Source organism: Oncorhynchus gorbuscha, linkage group LG18 (genome assembly GCF_021184085.1).
Source record: "Oncorhynchus gorbuscha isolate QuinsamMale2020 ecotype Even-year linkage group LG18, OgorEven_v1.0, whole genome shotgun sequence".
NCBI classification, from domain to species: Eukaryota; Metazoa; Chordata; class Actinopteri; order Salmoniformes; family Salmonidae; genus Oncorhynchus; species Oncorhynchus gorbuscha.
Window position 1 is genome coordinate 43,209,180 of NC_060190.1, and position 15,238 is coordinate 43,224,417.

At 42.6% G+C, this 15,238-nt stretch overlaps 2 protein-coding genes across 4 annotated transcripts in view; one reads left to right on the forward strand and one right to left on the reverse strand.

Moving 5' to 3' along the window:
* Positions 1-10,006, forward strand: part of LOC124003638 (arf-GAP with GTPase, ANK repeat and PH domain-containing protein 1-like) — a 51,564-nt gene extending 41,558 nt beyond the window's left edge. For all 3 annotated transcript variants that reach the window (XM_046312062.1, XM_046312060.1, XM_046312061.1), the window contains 5 exons: positions 1,534-1,685; positions 2,581-2,671; positions 3,962-4,184; positions 4,493-4,844; positions 6,338-10,006. In XM_046312062.1, the coding sequence (XP_046168018.1) occupies positions 1,534-1,685; positions 2,581-2,671; positions 3,962-4,184; positions 4,493-4,844; positions 6,338-6,574 (1,055 nt within the window). In that variant the 3' untranslated portion in view covers positions 6,575-10,006. The remainder of the gene's footprint in view (positions 1-1,533; positions 1,686-2,580; positions 2,672-3,961; positions 4,185-4,492; positions 4,845-6,337) is intronic.
* A 672-nt stretch (positions 10,007-10,678) lies between these two features.
* LOC124003754 (G-protein coupled receptor 182-like) lies at positions 10,679-15,010 on the reverse strand. The gene is made up of 2 exons (XM_046312306.1): positions 14,474-15,010; positions 10,679-13,429 (listed from the first exon to the last, which is right to left on the reverse strand). The coding sequence occupies exon 2, from the start codon at positions 13,424-13,426 to the stop codon at positions 12,329-12,331; it is 1,098 nt and encodes a 365-aa protein (XP_046168262.1). The 5' UTR covers positions 13,427-13,429; positions 14,474-15,010; the 3' UTR covers positions 10,679-12,328.
* Between the last annotated feature and the right edge of the window lie 228 nt (positions 15,011-15,238).

Consider the following 15,238-nt stretch of genomic DNA (forward strand, 5'->3'; position numbering starts at 1 on the left):
TCTGTCACTGTGTCTGCTTTTAAGATGCAGTAGCACCATATTGAGTTCTCTTTCGAGCAGTGTTCATTTTGGCAGCTATTTTAGATTTAGTTTGTCTTAGTTTCAGTCTTAAAATAGCTTTTAATCGTAGTCACATTTGAGTAATTTCATCGTTAGTTTTAGTTATTCTCAGTCGCCTAAAACTCTGGACAAATTTAGTCTAGTTTGAGTCACAGACATTTTAGATACATAAGTCAGTGTATTTCTATCTATTAAATAATGAATATTCAGGCTACCTTGTACTTTCATCATGTGCACATTCAGACAGCCTTGTCCAACTATGCCCCCGTATACCTTAGCTGGCAACATTGATATTGTGGCAGATTGTAACCAATGCCAGCCATAATTAATAATATAGGCTGTACAGCCTTGGCTACAGGTTAAACTATTTACAGCTCTGATTTTCTCCCCGTACAGTAGTTTCCTTGAAAATAAAATAGTTTGAGCTTTACAAAAATGCCAGACGTATTACTGTACTCCTAATATTCAACAAATAGCATTCGTTTTTTCCCCATAGGAAACACAACTCGTATTTGCGGACCGCGGCGCGGGAACGGCAACACAGATGAATGAATAACAGTGCACGTGGAAAAATAGAGCCTACGTGAATGTAAGAGAGAGGATAAAACATTGTTTCTAGTTGAGGTCAGTTACAAGTCAAATGTCCTGGTTTCGCATCAGTTCAAAAGATTGACGAGTGATTGAAGTGACCGACTGGGATCTTTGCGGGAGTGCTGAACAGATCAGCTCAATCAAACTAGACTAAATTTGTCCAGAGTTTTAGGCGACTGATAATAACTAAAACTAACGATGAAATTACTCAAATGTGAGTAGCTCAATCAGACCACACAACTGAAAGATGACAATTCTGCCAATGAGAGGATTGCATAAAATATTCTGCATGCATGCTTATGATTGGACAAAACAGATGAAAAGGAGCTTCAAATGAAATGTACATTAGTCTCAGGTGGAATTCTCGTCTTGTCACATTTTCGTCGACTAAAATTTTCGTCGACTAAAATGGAAAGTAATTTGTAATAGTTGTAGTTTTTTCCCCAGGGCATCTCATCTCGTTATCGTCATAGTTTAGTTAGCAAAAATAAGCTGTTGATTAGTATTTTTCATCATAGTTATTGTTGACGAAATTAACACTGCTCTTGAGTCTCTCGAAGAGAAAGCGCCTATCTCCATTCAGTAAGTCTTCTCTCCATATACTCCATGCATCTTCATTTGTCTACCATGACAGCAATGCAATAATGCATGCCGATGTCTACTTAGCAGATAAGTGCTGTTTGGCGATCCACCACCAATCATCATTGTGATGGAGGAAGAAACCCTCTGAATCCACTGTATGGTAATTTGTCATTAGGGCCATGAGTTTAACCTGACCTCAGGCCTAATTGGACCAGCTCATGTAGTCAACTCAGGGTCCTATTTATCATGTTTTGCCTCTCTCTAATACAAGCCTATATATTGTCTGTGTTCTGTTATCAGACGAGGATAACTTTGACTTCCTTATCGTGTCAAGCACGGGCCAGACGTGGCACTTTGAGGCCCAGAGTGTGGAGGAAAGGGACGCCTGGGTGACTGCCATCGAGAGCCAGATCCTGGCCAGCCTGCAGCTGTGTGAGAGCAGCAAGAACAAGGCAAGGATGCAGACGTACACACACAAATCAAATCCCATTGTGTTGGTCACATGCACATGGTTAGCAGATGTTATTGCAAGTGTAGTGAAATGCTTGTGCTTCTAGTTCCAACAGTGCAGCAATATCTAACATGTAATATAACAATTCCACAACAACTACCTAATACACACATCTAAGTAAAGGAATGGAATAAGAATATATACATATAAATATATGGATGAGCAATGACTGAGCGGCATAGGCAAGATGCAATAGATGATATAAAATACAATATATACATATGAGATGAGTAATGCATTATTTTATTTTATTAAAAAAATTTTTTTTTAACCTTTTATTTAACCAGGCAAGTCAGTTAAGAACATATTCTTATTTTCAATGACGGCCTGGGAACAGTGGGTTAACTGCCTGTTCAGGGGCAGAACGACAGATTTGTACCTTGTCAGCTCGGGGGTTTGAACTCGCAACCTTCCGGTTACTAGTCCAACGCTCTAACCACTAGGCTACACTGCCGCCCCGGCATAACTGGCATTATTAAGTGACTTGTGATCCACTTATTAAAGTGGCAAATGATTTCAAGTCATTATGTAGGCAGCAGCCTCTCTGTGCTAGTGATGGCTGTTTAACAGTCTGATGGCCTTGAGATAGAAGCTGTTTTTCAGTCTCTCGGTCCCAGCTTTGATGCACATGTACTGGCCTCGCCTATTGGATGGTAGCGGGGTGAACAGGCAGTGGCTCGGATGGTTGTTGTCCGCGCGTACACAGAGACACACAGGCACCCACATGCACTCACACACGCATTACAAGAAAATATCATCTGCATCTGGCAAAGTGTTTGTCTAGGAAACCAGCTATTACTAAGGAGAAACCAATTGTGTGTTTGTGTGTTCTGCAGGCTCGTAAGAACAGCCAGAGTGAAGCTGTGGCGCTGCAGGCTATCCGTAACGCCAAGGGCAACAGCCTCTGTGTGGACTGTGAAGCACCTAGTTAGTCAACTCATTCATTACTGTTGGTTGTATCTCACTTTTCTGCTCTCTTTCTGCTGGTCAGGGATAAGTTGGAGAAGGTCTCCGGAAATGGTCTGGAGAAGAGAGGAGGGGATAGGGTCGAGCGGGCAGGTTGTTGGGCGGCCGGCCGTCACAAGTTTATTCAATTTCTCTTTCCTTTCGTGCTCTACTGCTTTCTCTGCTGTCTCTTCCATCTTACTGTCCAGCTAGCGCATAACGTATTTCACTAATATAACAGAATTCCTAAAAGTTCAAACATGATTACATTTACCTTTGATAATGTTCTTATCAAACTTTCTCCAACTGGTTTGACATTGGGAATGTTTTCAAATTGTTTCTCAATATTCTCTGTTCTCAAATTGTTCCAAGAACATTAACCATAAAAAACAAACTTTTGTAACGTTCAGACAACCTTCTTAGAATATGATTTAAAAACATATATATTCAGTTCTGAGAATGTTAAGAAAACGTTCTATAACGCATTATTAATGCCTAAAGAAATTCATTTCCATGTGTCCTATCTACACTTGGAGTTTAAAAAAGTTAACCCAAAATAAGCAATTAGTGTTGTTAAAAGTCTTATTGAACATTCAGTGAAGTTATTCAAAAACATCCAAATAACCTAGAATTTAAATTCTCAGGGTGTTAATAAAACCTCCCAGGAAAACTTAAGTAACTATAGTTCAACATTATCAGAACATCCCTGCAACCTGAAAATAATTATTCCCAGAAAAGGCTAAATATTCACTTCTGTTCTCAGAACGTTTAAAATTCTTTCAGTTTTACTGGTCAGGAAACGAATGGCTTTGTTCCCACAACCAATGTGAAACCAAAAACATACGTTGCCACAACTTCCATAGAATCAAATGTGTAACCGGGTGATCTCATTGAGCTTGGTTTTCAGTGGGGGGAAACGTTCTCCATCAGGGTTGGGGTCAATTCCATTTAAATTCCAGTCATTCCATTCCAGTTCTCTTCAATGGAACAATTGAAATTTTAAATAGAGTTTGGTTCACTTTTTGAGGTGATGAAAATTGAAATTGACCCCAACACTGTTCTCCATATCCTTCCACTCTTTCTCCAATGTAAATCCTACTCATGTAGTTGCAACCCAGAATAGAAATGCATTGTAATACCAGTAATCTAATCCCATCTCTGTATTTCCTCTCTGTTTATCCTATGCATGCAGTTTCAGGCCGGACTAAAACTGTACACATTTTAGTCTACTATTTAGTGTGATCCCAGAACCTGCTGTCTCCCCTCTCTCAGACCCAACGTGGGCCAGTCTGAACCTGGGGGCTCTTATCTGCATTGAGTGTTCAGGGATACACAGGAACCTGGGCACCCACCTGTCCCGTGTCCGCTCTCTGGACCTGGACGACCTGCCCAGAGAACTCACCCTGGTGCTGGGCGCCATTGGCAACCACCTGGCCAACAGCATCTGGGAGGGACGCACACTGGGCCGCCGGAAACCAACACCCAACGCCACCCGGTAGGAGGACTATGGATACTAGAGGACATGGGATAGACACTGGGAAACAGGGGATAGGATGGGGGAAGGGGACACTTAATAACATGTGAATAAGTGGCAAGTTTGCTGGACTGCAGTTGTGGTATGAGTTATTGTTGTTATTGTAGTAGAGTTGCATTGATAGGAGTGTTAGAGCTAATAGTAGTAGAAATAGTAGTGTGTGTGTGTGTGTGTGTAGATTCTGACTACATAAACACGCCTGTTCACACACTCTGTTCCCTTGGTAACTGTGTGTGTGTGTGTCTCTAACTGTGTCTGACTGATCCCAGAGAGGAGCGGGAATCGTGGATCCGGGCCAAGTATGAGCAGAGGCTGTTTGTGGCTCCGCTGGTCCCGCCTTCCCCCTCCATGTCCCCCAGTCAGGGGCCAGAGGTCAACACGCTGTCGGCCTGTCTGCTGGTGGCCGTGATGGAGAGGGACCTCCCCCGCCTGCTCCTCCTCCTGGCCCACAGCACCAAGGACGACATTAATGCCCCACTCCGCCCAGGGGGTCACCTCTCTCCTCAGCCCCCTGCTGCATTCCCCAGCTCTCCCATGGGAGGATCCCCCCTGCCGCCCCACTCAGCGCTGCATGCCGCCTGCCAGCTCGCCGACGTGGTCATGACCCAGTTGCTGGTCTGGGTGAGAAAACGTCCCTCCTTTAGTCTCTTCATCCTTCTTTTCCATGTTTTGTAGTATCATGAGTGGATACTCATGATACTACACCCAAAGGATGGCAGAAATGTCAAATAAAATGTTATGTTACATGCTTTGTAAATAACAGATATAGACTAACAGTGAAATGCTTTCAAGCCCTTCCCAACAAAGCAGAGTAAAAAAAAAATATGAAGAAATACAATAGAGGAATCATAGAAAGATAATTACACAGTGAGTAATGACAACTCGGCTATATACCCCGTGTATACCATATACGGGGTACCAGTACCGAGTCGATGTGTACGAGGTAGTTGAGGTATATATGTACATATAGGTAAGGATAACGTGACTAGGTAACAGGATAGATAATAAACAGTAACAGCAGCGTATGTGATGAGTCAAAAGAGTTGGTGCAGAAAGGGTCAATGTAGTTAGTCCGGGAAGCTATTGGTTAATTATTTAACTAACTACAGTACTTAGCAGTCTTATTGCTTGGGGGTAGAAGCTGTTCAGGGTCCTGTTGGTTGCAGACTTGATGCATCTGGATCGCTTGCTGTGCGGCAGCAGAGAGAACAGTCTATGACTTGGGTATAGTAGTGTGACACTTTCCGGATGTACTGTATAGCTATTTTTTATAGCTAAGTTTTCAGACCCCTTCCCCTTTTCCACATTTTGTTACGTTACAGCCTTATTCTAAAATTGATACAATAATATTTTGTCCTCATCAATCTACACACACTACCCCATAATTACAAGGGAAAACAGGTTGTTAGAAAGGTTAGTAAATGTATTAAAAATGTAAAAAATACCTTATTTACAAAAGTATTCAGACCCTTTGCTATGAGACTTGAAATTGAGCTCAGGTGCATCCGGTTTCCATTTATCATCCTTGAGATGTTTTTACAACTTGATTGGAGTCCACCTGTGGTAAATTCAATTGATTGGACATGTGTATGTCAGAGCAAAAACCAAGCCTTGAGTTCGAAGTAATTGTCCGTAGAGCTGAGACAGGATTGTGTCGATGCACAGATCTTGGGAAGGGTACTAAAAGATGTCTGCAGCATTGAAGGTCCCTAAGAACACAGTAGCCTCCATCATTCTTAAATGGAAAAAGTTTAGAACCGCCAAGACTCTTCCTAGAGCTGGCCGCCTGGCCAAACTGAGTAATCGGGGGAGACGGGTCTTTGAGTGCCCTAGCTAGAGCCCAGATTTGAGCCTGATCGAACATCTCGAGAGACCGGAAAATAGCTGTGCAGCGACGCTTCCCATCCAACCTGACAGTTTGAGAGGATCTGCAGAGAAGAATGGGAGAAACTTGTCATCAATTTTAGAACAAGGCTGTAATGTAACAAAATGTGGAAAAAGTCAAGGGGTCTAAATACTTTCCGAATGCACTGTACATGTCTTTTTTATCCACGACAAATTTCAGCTGAATCTTATTGCCCGTTCTCATTCCCCCCCTCTCTCCCTGGTTGCAGTATGGCAGTGATGTGAGGTGTCGGGATGCCCAGGGGCAGACCGCCCTCACGTTGGCGCGTTACGCAGGAAGTCAGGAGTGTGCCGACATCCTCCTGCAGTACGGCTGCCCCAACGAGCCGCCTCCCTCGGTTGCCACAACGCCCAGCCTCTCAGTCGCCACGACAACCAGCCTTTCGCGCAAGAGCAGCGCCACCAGCCTGAGCCGCAGCAGCAGCTCCAGAAGAGCAGTGTCTTAATGTGACAGGGGTTAGAGCACACTGTGTGAAAGTGTAAGTGTGTATGTACGTGTAAAAGTGTGAGTACATGCAATATGTGTGTGTGTGTGTGTGTGTGTGTGAGAGAGACAGAGCTTGTGTGGGTGGTGCATGTGTGTTTGTGACCATATGCATGCCAGGGTAGCTCTAGTTGAAGGGGGAGGCTGTGTCATCAGTGTCCACTAAAATAAACCTATAAAGTCACACCAGGACGTAGTCCCAGACCAGAAGGACTGAATGAACAAGCAGCCAACACCATCACCACCCTTAGTGGTGCACGGGTCAGCTGTTTATTCACCTACACCAGCCCGCAATTGCTAAATAACCCATCCGCAACTGCCCGACTATATGTGATAAAGTGAAAATCTGAGGCCTGACCCTAACCCGCAAATATATAAAATGTTAAAAGCCGTAAAAACTACCCAACATGTTTCTGGCAACATTTCAGCTTGGCTTGGATGCATATTTTATGTGACTGAAATAGGCTACTATCATATTTTCTGATGCTGATAAAGATAGGAACTTTACAGACGGTCCCTAACCACACATTCATTCTCTAAAGATGCTGAAATAAATAATATTTCTCCATTCCAGTCAAAATGTACATTTGGTGTATAATTTCACAAGTTAATATAATATTAGGTGGTAAGAGCGTCTGCTAAATGACTTAAATGTAAATGTAATAGACCTATATTCAATTAACAATTAAGTACTTAAGTGTGAATTTTTTTCAATGAAAATGGTCAAAAATAAACAAAATTGACTTCTTAGCAAAGAGCAATTTTTCAATAAGAATTTAGCTAAGACTGTCTGGGAGTGGTTTGAATGGGGAGGTGAAAACAGAAAATGTGCTCTTATTGGCAGAGAGGTTTAGAACTCTCTTGTCTATTAACTAATTTACCACATGATGATGTCACCATGGAAGGCCAAAACTCCCTCCCACCAAATCAGGCTGTCTTTTCAAACAGAGCTTACACTAAAAGGGCAGTATCATAATTTTCTAAATTGTACAGTATTATTCCAAACTCAGTGTGGAAATATATATATATAACAAATCATGTTTTTTTAATGTACTGGGCCTTTAACCCATCTGAACAGTAGCCTATAGTTCCCTTGATGTACCATTTTGAAGTCCTCCTCGTGTGACTATCAAATTTGTATAGTGCCTCACAATCACACACAATAGTTGGCACTGCTATCATCCTCTTTTACCACTTCACCAAATCTTTCCCAAACATCAGGCTACTGTTCTGGCGCTTCTATTTATTTTCAACTCTCCATTTTGCAGCTCGTCTCTTATTTAATTAAACTCCAAAATTGTCCTTTTTCCTCAGTGGATCGACGTGAACTTTTCTGCATAAGTTCGTAAAAGCAATTGACGATTGCTGTGTATTCAGAGAGTGTACAGTTAGGCCCTAAAGTTTAGGCTTAGACTACACTCTAGCACCAGATAAAAAATAATACAAATAAATGTAGCCTATAGATATGAATTGCACAAGAATTATACATTTATGGATTTTTTTTAATGCATAGTTTATTCAACCCACCTGCCCGCCATTCAGCCACACACTATTTAATTGCCCTAAACTGCAGGGACTGCAGGTTATGAGTCAACCCACACATCACTAACCACAGTAAAGCCAGGAGGCAGAACTCCCTCTAACTTGGCTCTGTGCATGCATGTTTGAACGAGAGGGACTGGTCTTGTCAGTGGGGTACCTTGTCCCCACTATGGCGCTGATAATATATACTCTTCCAGGCTCACCTCACCACTGCTCTGCTCTGTTGGACCTTTTTACCTGCCAAAAGGTGTGCTACTGCTTCACCAGTACCCCGTACCCTGAGCCTCACTAACACATATTGACTGACAGACAGGGATAATGTAACGTCAAGCTCTGGGGCCAAATTGATGGCCTGTCCTGTATACTGACTTGGGTTCATGCCCAATCACATCTCTCAGACCACAGGGTTGGGAGAAGAAAACAAACCGGAGGTACAGAACTGCAATAATTGAATTACCAGTGTTAGACAATGGATGTGTCCTTCTCGCCCTTCTGTACCTCTGGATGCTTGAAGTACCATGATAAGACTATAGTATGAAGATGGTTTCCGGCTCTCAACAGCGGAGAATGTCAGTTTAAAATTCATGATGAAGATTTCTCCCGTGCTTTGATGGTTATGGTTGACGTGGAGCAGCTTAACTTAATGCAGCTACATCTATAAAGATGCTTCAATGTGATGATAAAAGGAGTATGATGGGGCTCATTGAATACTCTGGATGACATTGTACTTATACAGAAACTTAACAGTGGAGTCAAGACCAACAGCAATGGCCAGTGCTGGAACTATAATGACCACAGTTAAAGTATCACTGTACCACGGTCAGACAAAACGGTCAGTTACTGAACAATGCTCAGCTGAGATCAAAGTCAAAAGAAATACTGTCCAACAGATATATGATTTGTATTTTAAGAATTTACGGTCAAAATAATAATTGTATAGAAAGACATATGAAATTGACATCATTACTATACTTGTCATAGTTATCAATATTGAGAAGTAATTCATGGACAAGAATGTTAATGTGGGTTCTGAAGTTTGTATGGTAGGTTATTGTTTAATACACACAGGGGTTACTCTTAGCTGTTCAGAGATACAAAACTGTGACAGATTTGGTGATTATTTTCTTTGGCAGTCCGCTATCTAGCTCCCTGACGTCACTTTGACATCCAAGATGGAGACTTGTAATGTGTGTGAATAATGTGCGTTTTGGAAATGAGAGAGACCCACACACCCACTAGGGCCGTTTCTATATGTCCTATTTTAGCTGAACAGTGTTACTGCCAGACACCATTGTATTGTGAAACAAATGAAATGCCTTCCAGTTTGATTGAATGTAATTGCAAATATTGGGAATGTTTTGTGTGCACTGCCACACCCACAAAAGAAAAAGGGGTTCAAAACCAAAACTCAAGACGTCATTCTCGATTATTATTCCAACTGTACAAAATTATTATTAGTAAGGGAAATTAATTGCCTTGTATTGAGAATGAAAAGTTTGCTAGTGGCCACAATAGAGACCATTATCATAACACCACAAGGACCATGTTGCTTTTATATTGGGACTTATCAATCTACTGCAGTATGATCATACCTCTTTTTTTTAAATTACTGAAAATGAACATTTGTCTGTAAATTGTGTATGCTTCTTTTGTTTTGCAGTGTTTTTCTACTCCTGTATATGATTCATGGCTCATTCAAGTTAGCTGTCAAAAAAATTACTGTCAAACCTGTGGTTTTATTTATATATTTGGGAGTGTTTCATATTTTAATGTGCAACTTTTATCTGCTTAAAACAAATAAGGAAAGGAAAAACAGTATACAACAAAGCAACAATAAAAATGTTGTATTCTGGGTATTTTGTCATTTGAGTGAATTGACATGAAGAGATATATAAAGCTGAGGAATGGATCGGTCTCTCTACATCTATAGTTTTTTTCCTATGCAAGGTGTGCGTGTGTGTGTGTGTGTGTGTGTGTGTGTGTGTGTGTGTGTGTGTGTGTGTGTGTGTGTGTGTGTGTGTGTGTGTGTGTGTAGGGGGTGAGGGGGGGTAAATCAACAAGTGAACCTGAAACACTCATTTCCAGTGTCGGCCATGGGGAGGCAGATATGTATATTGTAGAGATCATTCAAGAGTTCTGTGTAGGCTCAGGCCAAGCCACAGAAACCTTCTAATTAATCCTGGTTTGCGTCCCAAATGACCCTTTTCCCAATGTACTGCACTACTTTTGACGGGGCCTATAGAGTATCACGGTGTTTGTCATAATACCCATAAAACTTACCGGTCAAACAAGGAAATGGTTCCAATTGATTTTCCACCATTCATTTTTCCCGTAGGAGATTTTAGAAACACTTAAAATAAGGGATGTGTTTTGTGTAGGCTTACCTTGGCGTGACGTTTTGATAACCGTGTAAATCTTTCCAGGACAAGGTGCCTTGTCAATATAATCAACTGTATTTTTGCCCCCCCCCCCCCCAAAGGTAAGAATCTCTGGATTAACAATCTGTAAATTAAATGTAATGACATTGGTTACATTTCTTTAAATTGACACAATACCTGTTAGCAAAGGTGTCAGAGATGGCTTGTAGGAATTTGTAGTCTTGTATAATGTCTATTTTGATGCTAAACCTGACCTGTACCAAAACGACAAGGCACCTTGTCCTGGAAAGATTTACAAGATTATCAAAACGTCACGCCAAGGTAAGCCTACACAAAACACATCCCTTATTTGTCATCTTTATTTTCTTGTGGTTGGGAGAAGAATGTGCACCTCATTTTGAGGTTAATAACTTGTTTGTTCATATGGAAAACAAGAAGACTGGGATTGAAAACCAACAATTTCACAGAAAAGAAGAAAATTGGTATTTTATATATCCACATCCTGAAGCTGGTTTATCACATATGTTCAGTAGCTTGTTCAACACAGTGTTTTTGAACAGATTATAGCAGTAGGATAAAATATTACAACCAAACATGTAAAGGAAAAAAGTGATCTATCAAAAAAGCATTGAGTGAGACTGTCAAAATAAGCTGTCAATTATTATTAATCTAACCAAACTTGACACATTTTGAATTAGTTACCACTTTCTTGATCTGTGCTTAAAACCATCTCTGCATGGGGGTGGCAGGGTAGCCTAGTGGTTAGAGCATTGGACTAGTAACCGGAAGGTTGCGAGTTCAAACCCCTGAGCTGACAAGGTACAAATGTCATTCTGCCCCTGAACAGGCAGTTAACCCACTGTTCCCAGGCCGTCATTGAAAATACGAATGTGTTCTTAAACTGACTTGCCTGGTTAAATAAAGGTTAATAAAATAATAATAATTTCAATCAGTGTTTATGGACATAGAACATGGAAGATTCCCTTCCTGGAAATGTCATGCCACTGGGGGGCCCTTCATTAAGGAAACAAGAAACAGGAAGTGTGTGTGGCAGGATGCAACCGCTAGCTAGGGTGGAAGGTAGCCTAGCGGTTAGAGCGTTGGGACAGTAACAAAGGTTGCTTGTTTAAATACCAGAGCCGATGTGCCCTTGAGCAAGGCACCATTTGTTCCTTTTTTTACGGGGGTAGTCAGCTTTAGTATTGCAGATAGATTGTAATTGTCTGCAATTCCAATACTCCATTTTTTTGAAATACATAAAATAGATGCATTTAAACAAATATATATATTCCTTTATTTTCCCCTACCTCCCCTAATTGGAATAAACTAATGGAAAACAACATTTAGACTTCTACATCCAGCTTATACATACTGTACTATATACATTCTACAATAGTTATAGTTAGTTTGTTTTGCAGTCCCATCCTTCAGCTCCACTCAACCACTCCCATAAGCAAGGAACTTAACCCTAATTTGCTCCAGGGGCGTCGTACTACTATGGCTGACCCTGTAAAACAACACAAATCACTGTGGTCCTTTGTAGCTCTGTTGGTAGAGTATGGCACTTGTAATGCAAGGGTATTGGGTTCGATTCCTGGGACCACCCATATGTAAAATGTATGCGTGTATGACTGAATAAAAGTGTCTGCTAAATGGCATATAATATTATTATATATTACTGCACATATCTGGTGTATGTGACAATAAAACATCCACTATTGCCAGTGACATGCGGTAGAATGTCCCTTTGCCATGCTTGATGAGTTTTTGTTCCCCCTCTACAATGGTCCCTCTCTTTAAGAGTCCACATCCGATTGGCTGGTGCTGGCGTTACTCAACTCCTTTGCCTTCTCATTGGCCGCTGCCCTTCCATTACCCACACGGTTGCCATGATTCTCGTCCCTTCCCCTGGCGACAGCGTCTCTGGGCAGGTGGCGAGTCAGGTCGGCGATGAGGTTTCCGCGGAAACTTCTGCTGAGGAAGTTGTAGAGGATGGGGTTGGCCACACAGTGGAACAGGGACAGAGCCTTGACCACGAAATAGGAGAAGTAGATCTTCTCCATCGTCTGGCAACTCAGTACCCTTGGGTTCAGCTCATCCACTACCAGCAGCATTAAGACAATGTGTAAGGGTAGCCAGCACAGCACAAACACCAGGGAATACAGATGAACCAGCCACAGCTCCTTCCCCCGCACCGCCCCCTCAGGTCTGGCCCGCACCGCCCGCAGGGTCAGCAGGTTAAAGGTCACAATGATGGCTGCCGGGCCCAGGAACTGGAAGATAAGGTTGAGGAAGGTGTGGGCGGTGTTCCAGTCTATAAAGTTGTGCTCTGGGTAGCTGTAGCAGCCTGGCTCGTCCCACTCCAGCAGTGTCACATGGGCATTCTCCAGCAGGCCCAGAACCACGGACAGTACCCAGAGGAACCCACAGAGAAGGCATCTGAGCCTGGCCTGCTTGGGGCCCCAGGGTCGGGGCCCGGTGCGCACCACGGCCAGGTAGCGCTCCACCGTCATGTAGGCCAGGAAGAAGGAGCTGCTGTAGAAGTTGATGCCATAGACGAGGTTGGTGAAGCGGCACAGAAGGTATCCCCACACCCACACGTACTCCATCATCGCCTCCAGCATAAAGAAGGGCACCATCACTGTCATCAGTAAGTCCGACACGCCCACGTTGAGTATGCAGAAGAGCACGCCGTTGCGGCTGCTGCGCCGGTGCCAGTTGACCCACACCACCAGGGCATTGAGCGTGAGGCCAGCCATGAAGAACAGCAGGTAGAGCAGGAAGAGCGCCACGCGCCTCGAGGTGTTGTCCAGGTCCACATGGCACTCATGGATGAACCAGGCAGAGTCTGTGTAGTTGTTGTCGTTTGAGGCAGAGCTGGGGTGTTCATCCATGACCTGTAGGTGGACAACGGTAGTGTATCCAGATGAAAAAAACTAATAAATACAGTGTCATAAGGATTTCTATGACAAACATCAGGGGTGACCACAACTACATTACCTTTTGTGTGTGTTTGTAGCCAAGTTCAAAAGCCCACTGAGGACGTCATTACACAAAGGATGTTTGTGTAAGATTGCATCTCAGAACTCATCCCAAATTACATTCCCTTCCAAATAACCATTATCTATCCTGATTACCTCGTCACTTTTACCCCTACCTACATGTACATATTACCTCAACTACCTCGAACCCCTGCACATTGACTCGGTACCATTCCTATATCTCATCCCGGAACTTTGGGTAGGAGGCAGTTACAGAATGGACTGAATGCATGTGTTCCCCAGGGCGAGGATCAGAGGAAGTGTTTAAGAATATTAAAGGATCACAAGAGGTCTTGACTGTTACACATATCAAACAATCCTATGAAGAACATTAGATCCAGATTAAGTCAGACCAGAGACTTGACTGATACAATGCTGCAAATCTGTGGTACTTCTAATCTATAGATGTTGCTGTGGATATCATATCTAAACGTAAGTTTAACAGCTAACTAACAATGGCTGGATAATTACCAGACCATATGGAACGAGCCTATATGAGAAATAAGTCATAAAAAGCTCTCTCTTACTACTACTGAATGAAGGAGGAAAGCTAAGAGTAAGTCCCAAATGGCACCCTATTCACTACATAGTTCACTAATTTTGTCCATAGCCTGGGCTCTAATCAAAAGTAATGCAATATCTTTTATATTTTTCCTTTATTTAAATAGGCAAGTCAGTTAAGAACAAATTCTTTTTTTCAACGATGGCCTAGGAACAGTGCCTTGTCCAGGGGCAGAAGAGATTTTTACCTTGTCAGCTAAGGGATTCGATCTTGCAACCTTTCGGTTACTCGTCCAACGCTCTAACCACTAGGCTACCCTGCCGCCGGGGAATAGGGTGCCCTTTAGGAAGCAGCCTGAGAGATGAAAGTAAGAGGGGACTTCACATCAGGAGGCTTACCTTGAGCAGTGATGAGAGGACAAGAACAGGAGCAAGAGAGCAGAGCTGTGCACCTGTAGGATCCACTGCAGCTGAGCAAGATCAAAGTCCTGGCTGCACTGGCTATGTGTGTTCCTCAATGACCACTGTACTGGTAGAGACATGAGCCTCACAGTTAAAATCCTTCCACACACCCACCTCCCCAGCCCTGACTCAACATCGCCCAGCTAGAGGAGGACAGGATATCCTCGCTGGAGCGGGAGGAGAGGGGGTTTGGGGGACATTCTGGCAAAAGGATGAGCAGACCAACATAGAGGGGGAGATAAAAACGTGACAGATTAAAGAAGCCTCCAAAAAGAAGAAAAACAGACAATTGCACATAACTGAGCCACCCTGAGTTCATTATTATGATGTCACTAAAGGGGCTAAAATGAAATCATTATTAAGACTTGAGACTACCAGGAGTTGTGAGCAAGACCCAAAATCTATCATAGAAAGGTGAGGGTCAGAGGTCACTGAAGGTCAACGTCACCTTAATCAGGGAGGTCAGGGAACCAAAACAGATCCAACACACTTTTCAACAGTTGCAAGATTAGGCATGGAACATATGGAGTCCAAGGTTTATTTTTCACCCCAGGATTATCAGTCCCTATCTGAGATTAAGTGAGCCCTGAATAATTTATAATGGTCATGTCAACTCATAATAAACCATCCATAAAAAACAACTATACAGTGTGCCCCAAAAGCATTGGGACAGTGACACAGCAGACAGTCAGCTTTCATTTG

Excerpts from the sequence above, each read along its gene's own strand:
- LOC124003754 (XM_046312306.1), bottom strand. The coding sequence starts at position 13,426 with ATGGATGAACACCCCAGCTCTGCCTCAAACGACAACAACTACACAGAC.